Source organism: Lonchura striata, chromosome 2 (assembly GCF_046129695.1).
Source record: "Lonchura striata isolate bLonStr1 chromosome 2, bLonStr1.mat, whole genome shotgun sequence".
NCBI lineage: Eukaryota > Metazoa > Chordata > Aves > Passeriformes > Estrildidae > Lonchura > Lonchura striata.
In genome coordinates, this window is record NC_134604.1 from 2,776,665 (window position 1) to 2,790,551 (window position 13,887).

At 38.0% G+C, this 13,887-nt stretch overlaps 1 protein-coding gene across 1 annotated transcript; it reads right to left on the bottom strand.

The window, feature by feature from the left end:
• Positions 1-277: 277 nt before the first annotated feature.
• On the bottom strand, positions 278-13,878 carry IFT57 (intraflagellar transport 57). The gene is made up of 11 exons (XM_021542406.2): positions 13,665-13,878; positions 12,241-12,403; positions 10,564-10,682; positions 9,624-9,714; positions 7,645-7,713; positions 6,958-7,080; positions 4,808-4,879; positions 4,094-4,225; positions 3,128-3,190; positions 1,283-1,349; positions 278-724 (listed from the first exon to the last, which is right to left on the bottom strand). The coding sequence occupies exons 1-11, from the start codon at positions 13,826-13,828 to the stop codon at positions 546-548; spliced, it is 1,242 nt and encodes a 413-aa protein (XP_021398081.1). The 5' UTR covers positions 13,829-13,878; the 3' UTR covers positions 278-545.
• Between the last annotated feature and the right edge of the window lie 9 nt (positions 13,879-13,887).

The window sequence follows — 13,887 nt, forward strand, 5'->3', positions numbered from 1 at the left end:
GATCACATATAAATTTTTATATTGTTGCTGATGTTAGAGGAGTTTTGCAGCTGATATCAGTTTTGACCCAGCCTGTTAGAAGGGGTAATGCTGCATTATTTCAGTATCATCAATTAAATACCTTAAAATGTACGTAACTGGAAATGACAGACATTTTACCTTCCTTGCAAGTCCTTTGCAAGCAATTTCCTTTCAGCGCTGCAGAGTATCAAGATTACAGGCTGTCAGCATCATTCTACAGACTTTCACACTACATAACATTCTCCAAAGAAATAGAGACATTTTCACTAACAAGAATTTATTAGTACATTTGGAAGAGATATGCAGTAAATCTTTACAGCACAAAACTAAACATGGCTCCCTCTTGAGTTTAAAGTGTGTATGTTACTTCTTAAAAAAGTGCATCTTTTAACAAGCATCTTGTTCAAAAGGAACAGGAAAAAAGACCATCCTCCTACCACAACATAAACAAAACCTCTGAAGTCACAAAAAAGCAAATGGTAGAAAACTGCATTTTGGGTAAACCAAGTCAGGTCCAACCAATTTTAATAGGTACCTACTGTGGCTTCTGGAATCACTGTTGCATGCATATCTCTAGTCATATTGGATTTCTCTTTCAGCTTTGACTGGAGCAATGTGTGTTCCATCACACCAATCTGTATGTCCATCTGAATGGTTTCTTGCCTCAACTTTGTTAAGGCCTGTTTAATCTTCACTAGAGGAGCTGTCCAAAAAAAGATAAACAGTACAACTCTGTCAGCCACCTAACACAAAACCATTGTTTGCTGTAATTTACTCCTTAAAATGGAAGAGTTGAATGAACAAAAGGGTATTCTACTCTAAAGACATGATTGTACTGATACATGATTTTTAATATGCAAAACACTTTCAAGACAGAAATAGGCAATGACAATTTTGCTGTCTTCTTGACATCTAAGAGCTTCATAAAAATGTGCATCAACATTAAGACAGGTTTTTCAATGATGTGTTTTGCTCAGCTGAAAAGCCTTATCCCCACTGAGGTTTAAGAGAACTGACTTGAGGTTTGTTAGAGAACTGAGGTTTGTTAGAGAACTGAATACACCTTTAGCAGGGTGTGAAAATCTTACCTTTGAAAAACTATTAAAAATTTTGTGCCTTACATTTTGTTTCTAATTCCTCCCTTCCCACTAATATGATGCTGCTGCATCATCTTGCTCCTTGTAATTATTTTAATGAAGTACATATAATGAAACTGTCACCAAGAAAAAGGGTGTGTTGTCTGAAGCAAAAATGTACTTACCACCATCAGTCATACTGCTTCCTTTCTCTTCTGTTTCCTGCTTTACTTTCTCTAATGCTTCTGTAATCTTAAAAGAGATTTTTTTCTTAATTAAACCAGATGAATATCAAATTTAAAGTCTCTGCTGAATAACTGCTTTTATTTTAAAAATTAACTAATCCATCTTACTTGTTATATAAAGAGCAACAATTTTTCAAACATTCAGAAATTTTTAACTAAAATAATGTTGTAAAAAATTACAGAAAAAAGGTAATCATTTGACCAAACACCATGGTGTTGCTGAAAATCTGTGCATCCCCAATAAAAACAGCAATCTAAGTGTTTCAGTGTGATGCTGGATGGAAGAACAATGGAACCCATATCCCTGCAGATCAAAATTCATCAAAAAACCATGCCCACTGCCCTTCTGGAAGCATCAGGACTTCAGCATGTGACACTGGGAAGCTGAGAAACATGCTGCAACAAAAGAAGGGGCAGCAATCCAGCCTGCTGGCACTGGTACAGGTACAGGTATGTAAAATCCATGTTTGAAAAACAAAAGTGTATTTCAGCAGTATCTAGCAACCAGTTTGCTTTTGTAGACAACAGAAAAAAAGCAAATACATGATTCTGAAGTATAGCCAAGGTAATAATTTAGTATTCTTGTTGATAATGTGAAAATAGTCCTTCATTAAGGCTTCAATAAGCCTTTTCAGTAACAAAAAGGAATCATTGCTGCATTGTTACTGAATACCTGCAGTGGTAAAGGTATTGCTGGGTGTGCTGAGGTCTGACTGCATGCCTGAAAACAGATCAGTACTAACAACCAATGTCTGGTTTACCTCGGGCATGTGCCAGTGCACCTACCACTGTAGTCTGAAGGATGCCAGCTAGTAACATATTCACCATTACTTATCAATCAGCTCCCAAAGCACACACTGTAAATCTGAAGTCATCAGAAAATACTTTTTCAAACTTACTTCCTTGAGAGTGAAATAGAAAGCAGCTCTAATTCTGCAGAATTCATACACTGAGAAATCCTTGCTAGAAAACTCACATTGAACTGTTGTATTACTTACTGCACCTGCACTTGGTATCACTGTAGATCCCCTCCAACTCAACTGTTCTATCTGTTCTAAAACATCTGAAACTTGTACAATTTCTAACACATTCTTTTTGTATGTCCTATTTTATGCAACTATTCCTGAGACTTCATTGTCTAATAAGTAAATCTAGTTTCTAAAACCCAAACAGAGCCATTTCAAAAATTTGTGAATTGGATAAAGAGTTGAAATATTTGGAAATCAGGCTGTAATTCTAAATGAAATGCCATGAAACACTCAACATGGTGAGGCAAGGAGATGTTTATTTCAATTTTTCAGAGCACCAATATAAAGGAAAAAAGAAAATCCACAACAACAACAAAAAAAAAAAAAAAAAAAAAAAAAAAAAAAAAAACCAACAGATTTAGGTAATCAGATAATAGGATGTATGGAAAAAAAAATACTATTTAGTCAAATATTGCTTTTAAGTGCCTGGAAGATAAAAATTTCAAACTGTTAATTTTAACTAAAAATAAAAGTTAAGCTTTTCTTCTTCCAAAGAATTTATGGGCATGATTTATTAATCGCCCATAATTCTAGGATACAGGTCATAAAATACAGAACATTTAACTTCATTTACAAACTGAGCTCACATTTCTTGAGTTAAAAATCAATGGCAGCCTGGATTTAAAATTTAAATCACCTCCCCCAAACAAAGAATAATCTTTAACATGAGAACAAATCAGAGAGAACTAGTTTCATTAAACTGCAACCACTAAATGCCAACTCTCTGAAGACTGTTTTAAAGTAAGATGTGTTTTACCTCGGAAAGCACTCTAATCCTTTCAGTTACTCCTCCACTTCCCTCCTGGTACTTCTCTTTAGCCTGGAAAAAAACATGTCTTATCTGTAATGACAGAGTTGAAGAGATGTATCCAGATAGCTCAGAGAAAATTTCAATACTTGCTCTCATATGTTTCAATTCCAGAAACTCTCCCACAAAGCCCCAGTGAGGTTTATAAATGAGGACAGGCTTGAAAGAGCCCCTGCAATGACTGTCATTCAAAAATGTAAAGCAGCAAATAGTCCAAATACACACTTGATAAGAACTATGCTTTCTAATCATTTACATGAGGAAATAAACATGAAGAAAATATGCTATAATGCAGAAAGCATTGAATAGTGAAATCCAGAATAATACTTCATCAACAGTAAATCACTATGTCGAAAATACCTTGACAACAAAGCAAACAGAAGGTGCAGAGGTCAAATTCTTTTAGCATTACTGTCAGCGTGGCCACAAGCAGGAGGGCTTGCCAAAGGGCAGACTATAACACTTCCCAGACAGGGGATCAAAAAGCTTCTTAGACAGTTCTCTATTGGCATAAAAACTAAATGAAGCAAAGAAGTAATCAGAGTCCTTTGTGTACTTTAGCACCAGTACTCAATCTAAGGGATGAATGTTGGACTCAGACTGTAGTCTTTCCACTCCTGGCAGATGTGTGAACTTCGCAGGGAAAGCAGAACTAGCAATTTACTAGCTGCTCAAGACTGGCAACAGCTATACATAATACTCAGGCAAAACCATCTATTTTCCCCTGCAGAACAGTTGAATAAAAATTGCTAGTTTAGCTTAGGAAGAATATAATTTGACAGCCAATCGACATTTCCCCTGCTTTATATCCAACAGCAGAATTCATAGATAGCTCACTCCATGTCATCTTTGCCTCTACCCTTACTTAACAGCAAGTTAATACTGCAGAAGGCAACAACAAAAGATCAGCAGTACCTCACTCAGCAAGGCTTGTGCTGAACGGTATTCTTGAACCAAGTGCTCCAACTGATTGTTGATGTACTTTTCCCTGCTATTGATCTTTTCCAGTGTTCTGCTGATTTCATTATGGAGTTTGTCAAGGTAGCCCTAGAAAATCACATTTTGTGGGTTGACAGTATGCAGACAGTATGGAAAGAGTATTAAAATGATGCTGCAGTTAAGGAAGGCTATGGAAGCCTACAGACAGAGAAAAATAGTACAGAAATACCGTGTTTAGCCAACAAAAACTTATTCCCAATGGGTTCTGGTTTGCCCACCTCCAAAACATGTATTTCAGTCTTTACTGCTTCATCACTCTCCCCTCCTCAGTTAATTACAATGTCAATGTCAGTAAGTTACTCTAGCAACAGCATTTGAGGGGTTTTAACAGCACCTTCTAGATGGTATTATTCTATTTTGTCCTCTGTAGTCAGGATGCACTTACGGTAATGCATTCACTACTAGACCCTGATAGCCCTGTTAATCCTCACCCATACAACCCTTTCCCAGAAGATATTTTGCCACCAGCACTGTCCTTAATGATCATTGTCATATCTTTCCCTTTTTAATTTTACAGCAATAGCACAAACAAATAGAAGAAAAAAGAGATTCATTTAGTTCTTAATGCATATCAAATAGAAAATAAAAATGCTGACAGTTAGTAAAATACTCTGTACATACAAGACATACCCTAGTTTCTTTCAAAGAAGAATCAATTCCATCCTTATGCTGATGCATTTGATCTACATGAATCCTCCAATCCTAAAAAAGACATCACAAATTAAAACACAGGTAAGTGCAACTTTTATCCTTCTCTGGTTACTAAACAACGGCGGGTATGCAAAGCAGGGTCAATTCTCTTTTATACTATTGCCATGTATCATCCTGCCACTGCCATGTTCATAGCCAGCGGCACTGGCTCAATGTGACACAATTTATAAACCTCCTAAATGTCACATGTGACACTCAGATCCATAAACAAACACTGACATCCTCACTGACACCATAGTAGCTATGCTTTTTAGAGTCTGATCTTCATGGAACTATATCTGCTAGAAACCACTCTGGGCACAAATACTAAAAATATTGATTGTAGCTGCACTAGTTCAGTTTATTCTTAGACAAAATGACTGTTGATGCCCAACACCTTCCAATTCTGGACTATCTGTTCTTTCCTTTCTATTTCAGTCCTTACTGTTACCAGGAGAAGAATGGAAAGAAAAAGAGGCAGAAATACCAAAACTTGGTTTTGGTAACGGGATACAGTTAGAAGGGGGAAAATTATTTCCAGCTTCAAGATCATAGGAAACGTACATGGACTCAGGGGTGGGGGCTGAGAAAAGGTGCTGTGAATTGGCCCTGAACACCAGGTAATGAGTCACAAACAAAAATATGCTTACGTTGTGTTTCACATTTGCAGGAGACTCCTGATCTCTTGTTGGTCTTATGACAATTGCTCACAATTTGTCAAACTTTGGAGTTTAAATAAAAACAAAAGGCACACAACCCACCCCCACCTCTGTCCAGGACTTTACAGTTAAGTTCTAGTTTCTAGTGCCATTGATTAAACCATTAATACTCTCCTGGCACCATGTTTACAGCTTAGGAAACGGAATATGTTTTCTGTCACAATGGAAAAAGGCCAAACACTTCTCTCCAATTATTTCTGAAAGAAGCTAGAAGAAGAATCATTCTCTTTTTATGTTCATTTTGACATATTCCTTAAGGCAGAGAGACGGTGCATTAAGCTGGAAGCTAGTAACCCTCAGATCCTACAGTGGCTTTAATTTTTCATCTACGTCTTTATTAAGTTTTAATTCCTCACTGTGAGACTCAAGCATCATGTTCTCTGCAACAGATGGGCTTGCTGAGTATCACAGCAGAGTGGTTCAAGCCAGGCAATTCTTGACACAGAAAAATGCAGGATGGTGTAAGACAGTCATGCAGCTCAGCAGACAGTTGAGCTGTCCCCCAAGTTGAAGATTTCCCCTATTTTTGGCAAGATAATTATCTTTCACTGTATTAATGTATATGTATTGTATTGCTGTATCAGTGGTGCAGATTGCTCCAACATCCCAACTACCTGGGTCACTGCAAATGAACAATTCCAATACTGTACTGATCTGTGTGTGCTACACAAGCTCCTGGAAAGAATGCTTATGGCAATGCCAGGAGCAGGCACTAGGTTTGGAATGCCAAAGGTCCCTTCTAAGCTGCTGATTCTAGGCTCCTTAAAATAGAACTGTGTATTTCTCTCAATAGTCTAAGCCATGATTAATTTCATCCTGAGACAGCAGGATATGGTGAGCAAAAGCAGTTGGAAAAATGCTCACTTCTTTTCACTAAACATAAGGAGAGTTCAGGATGACTAGACCAGGGTACAGACCTACTTGATTGTCATGTAAAGTTCATCAAGAGGAATTCCATACAATCAGTCTTTCATGTGGTTGAAAAATGGAAGAGTTGAAAGGTAAGATCATCAGCTGTCCTCCAATAAGATGTTTTAACAGCTGTTAAAGTGAGGATATAATTTTTTTAGAAGTGTGGATACATTGGAAATGTCAAGAGGACTGAAAAAAATCCTCACTGAATAAATATGTAGAAATAAGGTGCTTTGTAAGCAGCAGAAAAAAAAATTAATGTTGAAAAAACACCTTACTGAAATTTACTGCTTCTAGGGTCAAAGTAATTGACAAAGGTTCAGATAAGGTAGCACTGGAGAGCGCATTACTCACACGTTTTTGCATGACAAAAGACAACTGCAAACAGAAAGCAAACAGCATCGACTGAAATCACATTTTAATCACTACATGTACACAGGCAAATCCATTCTTCCATACCTTATTGTCAGTCCTGACTGTGACTTTCAGCTGTGGAAGCACACGTTCCACTTCCAGATTCCACTCTGCTGCATCTGTTGTGGACTGTAAAATCTCTTCCTGCTTTGCAGTGTCATTCAAGTTCTATGTAAAAATCACAAAGTTTATACACAAAATATCACTGTTATGCACAGTGAGAACTGTTAGAAATCACTATAACAGTTTGCAGTGTTAATATTAGAAAAATATTTATATCCAGAACAATCTAGACTACAGATGAAACAGATTTCTTTAATGGCTTTCTTTGAGTTCATAAAGATTTGGAATTAAAATAAGTATATATTCTCATCATACTTAAAATTGAAGACTATTAAATGTATATATTAAGAAATTGTATTACATTTCAGAAATGGTGTATGTATGTGGGATTAAAATATATTCATGAAACTAATACCATGTTTCTCTAGAAGTCTCTGCAAAAAAATTCTTGCAAATGTTCCCAGCAGCCCTTCAGCAGTATCAGTTTAGAAACTGGCTGCACATTGTTCTTTCAAAATTATATTAATATGTAATATTGGATTCATTTCAGATGGGTTTTTTTCCCAAGTCAATACTATACAAGGATTTTTAGACTTAAATCCAACAGACAGAAATTGCTGCTACAGATGTAAAAATCTCTCATGAGAGGACTAATGGGTAACAACTTACTGATCTGTACGTTTGTGCCTTTAAAACATTCAGGTCAATATAATCTTCTTCATTGTCTGACTCTTCTTCCTTAAGAGAAGTTTCAAAGCAAGACATCAGTAACTATTGCACAATCTGTCTGCATAATTTTATTTTGCAGGAGAACAAACCAAGGAGTATTAAGTTCCATATTTCTGAACAAAACAAGACATGGAGAATTTATGATATGGAGCTTATGAAGAGACATAATACATGGGACAAGCTGAAAGATCAAAGCTACCCCATATTTCCTTCAGAGTGGCACAGTATTACAAAAATAAACCAACTACCAACAAAACCCAAACCTAAACCTAAAGCCTCTGACATTAAATGTCCCATTATCAATAGTTGTATGGTATTTGTATTTTTTATGTATTTCTTAAAGCTCTACCTTAAAAATAAAGCCCCATCAAAACAAAAACCAAACCACAACCACACCTCAACACAGTATTCAAGATGTTGTTTGCACTACATATTTGGAATTACAGTATGATGCCACATCTTAAGTGTGCACACCTGAAATTGAGGCAATTGATTTTTTTCTTGCCCATGAGAACACACACTCTGTTCATGTGCCCTATAAATCTGTTACAGTCCCAAAATTCCCTAGTTCTCGTGATCAGCTGAGAGCCCATCACCCATAAGTAACAATGCTTTTTCTGTGCATTAGCCTTCACTTAGCTATACTGTACTTCATCTGCCATTTTATCATCCAGATCTTCACCCCTATACATCTTGTCCCACTCTTGACTGTCTTTTCCACCAAAGTAAAATTTTATCATCCACCTCCTTTCTACACAAATCACAAAAACTGCAATAACACAGGTCTTAGGGTAAAATTCTTCAAGACTCAGTGAAAACCTTGGAGCTTATTTCTCTTTCCTCTATTTACCCAGCTTTTAACTAACATGATTTTCTTCTGGCATGTCTAACCCTGAGTTCCCTGAATACTTGCAAGAAGTTAAGACCACATTTAGACTATCTTTTGCTAAATAGACAATACATATTTGTGCAGCATGTAAAAGAACATACCACCAGAACAAGAAGAGTGGTTATCAGAACTGAGAACCAAACTGTGCGGATTTCCTTGCACACCCAGCCTCACTGCCTACTGCTGGCCACCTGATACAGGCTATACCTGATTTACAGAACTAGGCTGTCTCTGGCAGCCTCATCATTTTTATTCAGAAGAATCAAAACCAAAGAACAATCAATGAAACTCATCATTAACATTTAATTGCTGGAAATACTGCTAAATTCAATTATGGATACAGCTAATATCAATATACTGGCAGCTAAAATGGACCGGGCAAGAAAAAATTACATTGGCATGTAATTAATCCCTGTAGAATCACTTGGGGCTCTAAAAAGTGAGTATCCCTTTGGTATGAACTGCGTGGTAATGTAACACCTAGTAAAGGAATAACACCTCAGTGGTCTTATTAACACATGTACATTCCACAGAGCTAAAAGAACACATTAGTTATGAAAATCATGGCCTAGGACAATACCTGAGAACAAACCCAGAGGTTCTTTGAAGGATTTCAACTGTGCTTTAGTTAACTGTTTCATTCCCACTTCCCAGTTTAAGCACCTTAGACCTTAACAAGATAGTGAAAAGACCAGACAGCTGTTTTCCTATTTTAAACCTTTAGTTTAACATCAAGAGTAGATTTATCAGTAGAAAAGAAACTACTCTGAATCTCCGTGTCTTTTAATGCACAGTTAGATTCCACTGCACATAAGAACATACACTCTGTCTTGAAGAGTTAATCTTATCTGAAAAGCAACAAAAAACCCTACAGAGAATCTGACAATGCACGAATAGAGCTGCAGGAAAAAAACTTTAACAGCTAATAGATAAGACTTCTTAAACAAAGCCAAACAAAATAAACAGTGAATAAAAATTTCCTCATAGTTGACCAATAGTAATAGAATCAAAACCAATGAAATAAACCTACTGCAACATCCTCTTCCAATTTACTAAGTGTTAATTCTGCATCATCTTCTGTTATTTCTTCTTCTTCTGGTTCTTCTGTTGGGTATGCTGGCCTGAAATTAATTCAAAGAACAGCAGAACTTTTAAACACAATAAATTGTAAATACCTCTGCAAACAAGTCATGTCATGAGAAAAATGGATGATATGGAATATACCTAGATAATAATTAGTGTTTCACAACTTAAATAAATATATACTCTGCCTTGAAAGTCTTGTTCATCTTGGACTGTCTTAAAAGTAAAGGCAGTACAATACATTCACACCACAAAGTCACCTAGGAAGTAAATTTAAGGGTTTTTCTCTATTGGTCTAAGATCTTAAAATTCAAGTGCAAGTCATCACAGGCTTATTTGCAGCCTGCAGTGGAATTAGTGTACTAAAGAGAAGTAACAGTAAAATATTTCCAAGGTAGAAATTACTTTGCTATATCTATTTCAAAACCCATTTGAAGAAAAGAATGGAATAAAGAACACTTTTAAAGACATTTTCATATACTTGAGATTATTTGTCATCTAATTTGTACTAAGATTTCCTTCAGATTAAATAAAATTAGTCTACTTGTAACACAATCATACTGTGCACAACTCTGGGAATTTACTACTGATTGATAGAACCTAAAAGGACAAGACATGTTTCAACTCAAATATAGATTAACAAGGAGTTATGTGTAGGGAAATAACAAAAAAGAAAGTCACCAGTTAAACATTAATTAGCTACATCTGTGTGAAACTGCATTAGGAATTAATTGGTCACCCTGCTTCAAGCCTAGTTGAATTTTCCATCTCATGAAACGTCAAGTAAAATGGTTTTAGTCATTCCCATGTTTTATTTTACCACTACAACTTACATCTGTTTGCTGTAAAACAACGCATAAGGGACGACGCTTATAAGTGTACTGTACCTTTTCCAGCTAAACCCAGTGTTTTTCAAGGCTTCTTCAGCTAAACAATCCAGAACATAGCACACTTGCTCTCCGCAGCCTGTCTTTAATTTTGAGGGAGGAAAATCCACAGGCCTTCCCTAAAATAAAGAGACAGGCTGTTTACAAATGGCCTACCAACCCAAATTTCCTCAAAGGGAGGTAAGTTTTGTACACTAAAGCCAAGAGTCTTGTGTATGAGATTTTATTAATGACAATTTACATTCTTCTCCTGTGCAGCTCCAGTGAGGCAAAGGAAGGAAAAGCAGATGAAGCCAAGGAACAGATGCAGTGTAGAAATCTTTAAACACATGGTAAGAGCATACTCCCAGGTAGCAGAAGAGGCAGAAGCCACAAGAGATCTGGATAGTCAAGCACACGAGTGACAAGGCAAGAACAGCTACAGAAAAACTCAAGTATTGAGACCTAACTACCAACTTTTCAACAGTGTCCTGCTTGCTCCAGATTTTACTTATAAAATATTTTAATTTATTGCTGTTATGCAGAATAAACATAGTAGTTTGATATAGTTTAACTCCTTCAGAGTGTCCTTAACATAATTCACACTGCAAAAGAGTATTATCTCCCATAAGAGCATACTTTTGTCAGTTGACATAGTCTCCTGACCTTTGGAGTTTGGCTTTTTTCATTAAAAAAAAATCTCAGTAGTTTCTGGCAGTTTGTATTCCTTTTACTCTTCAACAAAACAAAACAAAACAAAAGACACAAACACTATTCTAAACCACTTCCTACACTACAAAGACACTACAAATTAAGTCATTCACTTTGGCCAGAGCAGGATATCACAAGCTGTGTAACCCTTCCAGATAAAATCTCTGAAAATTATGCTACTATAAATTAGCAACATATGCGGCACTACAGAAGGTAAGCCTGGTTTAATCCATTTTACAGACTGCAGAACAAAACTAACTGGAATCATTTATAAGACCATTTTTGTAATGTTAAAAATAATAGCAAGTAGGTAATGAGACAGAGTGAAAATTTCACAAAGTAGAAGCCTATTTAGATTTAAGTGAAATGTGCCGCTTTAAACTTGCTAACATAAGTGAAATACGCTATTTAGTCTAGTAACTACAACACTAGCAAAGTTATCCTAGCTAATGAAAAAAAAAAAAAATACAAATTTCCACACTAAAAAAATAAGAGATAAAAAAGACTCCTCAGACTTTGAAGCAAAGCAATGTAACCCAGGAGTTCTTTCTATACTTTCTGGCAAAAACTAAGTACAACTAACTAAAAATATAACACAAAATCAACAGAATAAATATGCATAGAGCTATTGTAAAATTCTATGCATATGAAAATTAATAAAAGTAATAAAAAAAAAATCAAGAGTTCTCAAAAGTACACATACCCTTTAAAAAGAAATCCCTGCTGTGTGATAAATCCCAGTGTACGTCCACTATCAACATACCGTTCCCTACAAATCTTTATTAAAATTATAAGGTTTTAATTTTTCATCCACGTTTCAGTACAGCCTATGTAAAGTTCCAATTTACTAAGTAACACAGTACAAACTTACAGCCAGGAAAATCTGTCCAGTCCTTGGGACCAGACCCAGCAGGAGAAGAGCGTGTGACTGCTGTTATTTCTGAAGGGAATGCAGGCACCTGGGAAGGGAGCCCGTGTGACACTCACAAAGGAGCGCAGCTCCGAGAGCACATTTGAGATGACGGCGTTGGGGTCGTCGTACTCCTGCGGCTGCTCGAAGGGACGCCCCGCTTTGCTGATCAGCCACGCGGCCAGCGTGCAGAACATGAAGAACTGCTCGCCGGGGTTGGTGGGCAGCGCAAAGTAGTGCCTGCTTACAAGGGGGACAAGTGGTACATCTTGTGAGTTTCTGCAGCTTACAACACTATAGGTAAGCACAGGCTACAGAGCAGTTTCTTTACCCGGTTTCCTCAATGAGCAATGAACTAAATTCAGGATGCAGCAGACCAAGTTTTCTACATCTTTCTACACTACAGCTTGCTTATTTCCACCTATGACTAAGTTATTAGTCAACACCAGACCTGGCTGCCAAGTTCCCCAAACCACATCTTTCACACTTTCCTCAAGAAATGCAGGAAGATGGTATTCCTACATTTAAAAATTCAGCTCAGACGAGGAGCTTGTTTTGAAGTGATCATTCCGCCTGTCCTTACCTACTGTGCTTTGGGTTGCTTTGGAAAGCAATGAAAACTGGATCTGACTTGGATCACGCCAAATTCAAATATGTGGTCCTAACAAGAAATCAATCCATAAAACCAGACCACCCCACAAAGTATAAATTACATGCATGCTGGACACAGGGAACTTCTGGAAATGCTTCTCTTTACCAACACAGCCACTCACTAAGGTACACAATGGTCTGCTGTCCTGCTCCAAACATTCCACTGGCTCAAGAGCAGGCTAGAACTGATTTACAGCCACAGTGCTCATACTTGAGCCTCCTTCCCAAAAAGGGAGTAACTTGGACCCCTTTAACAAAATGCTCCTTGTAAGAAGCTTAATTCTGTGACAGCCCTGCAATGGAGCCTGGCTAAGAGCGACAAATGGGTTATTTGGGCAGGTGGATATTTGGAGCACATTGGTCCTGTTTCCCAGGCTTCATGTCTCCACCATCATTTAAAAGAAAGACATAAAAAACATTACATATGAAACAAATATATACTGGATATGAAACCCCAGCCTTACCAAAAACGGGCCCTCTTTGCAAAGGGTTAAAAAATACACATATCCCACGAATAGCTATCCTGAATTCAAGATACTTAGAGTTATTTTGAACTACTTGGAATTTAGGCAGAGCTACTTTCTGCCGAATAGGTAGAATTACTTTTTGCACGGGTACCGCGGCACGCAGACACCCAGTACCTGGGGGGCAGGGAAGGTCAAGGGACTATTATTATTATTATTATTATCATCTCAAGCTTTCGGTTCCAGCTCACACGGGCAGCTTTGCAGCTGCTTGTCCCCTGAGGCAGGCACCCTGCCACACGAGCCCCTTCCTTGAGCTGCGAGGGCCCGGAGCGGGCCCGGCCCGCCGCCCGCCGCCCGCGCCCTCAGGCCGAGCAGGGCCGCACCTGCACAGAGGCCGCATGTTATGGCGCCGCAGCGCCTCCTCCTCGTAGCTCAGCAGTTTCAGCTTGTCCAGCAGGTCCTCCATGAGCACGAACATGTGAAAAGCCGCGCCGGGGCCGCGCTCCGCCGGCTCCTCGGCCCGCTCGCCGCGGCTCTCCTGCGCCATAACCACGGCAACAGGGCGGGCTGGCTCGGCGTGAGGGCGGCGCGGCGCCGGCCCGCCCC

Bases quoted from the DNA above. Each gene is read 5' to 3' on its own strand.
- IFT57 (XM_021542406.2), bottom strand. From the start codon at position 13,828: ATGGCGCAGGAGAGCCGCGGCGAGCGGGCCGAGGAGCCGGCGGAGCGC. The intron at 9,715-10,563 runs GTACAGTACACT...AATTAATTTCAG, and splicing joins ACTGGGTTTAGCTGGAAAAG to GCCAGCATACCCAACAGAAG. The intron at 7,081-7,644 runs GTAAGTTGTTAC...ATTTTTACATAG, and splicing joins AGGCACAAACGTACAGATCA to AACTTGAATGACACTGCAAA.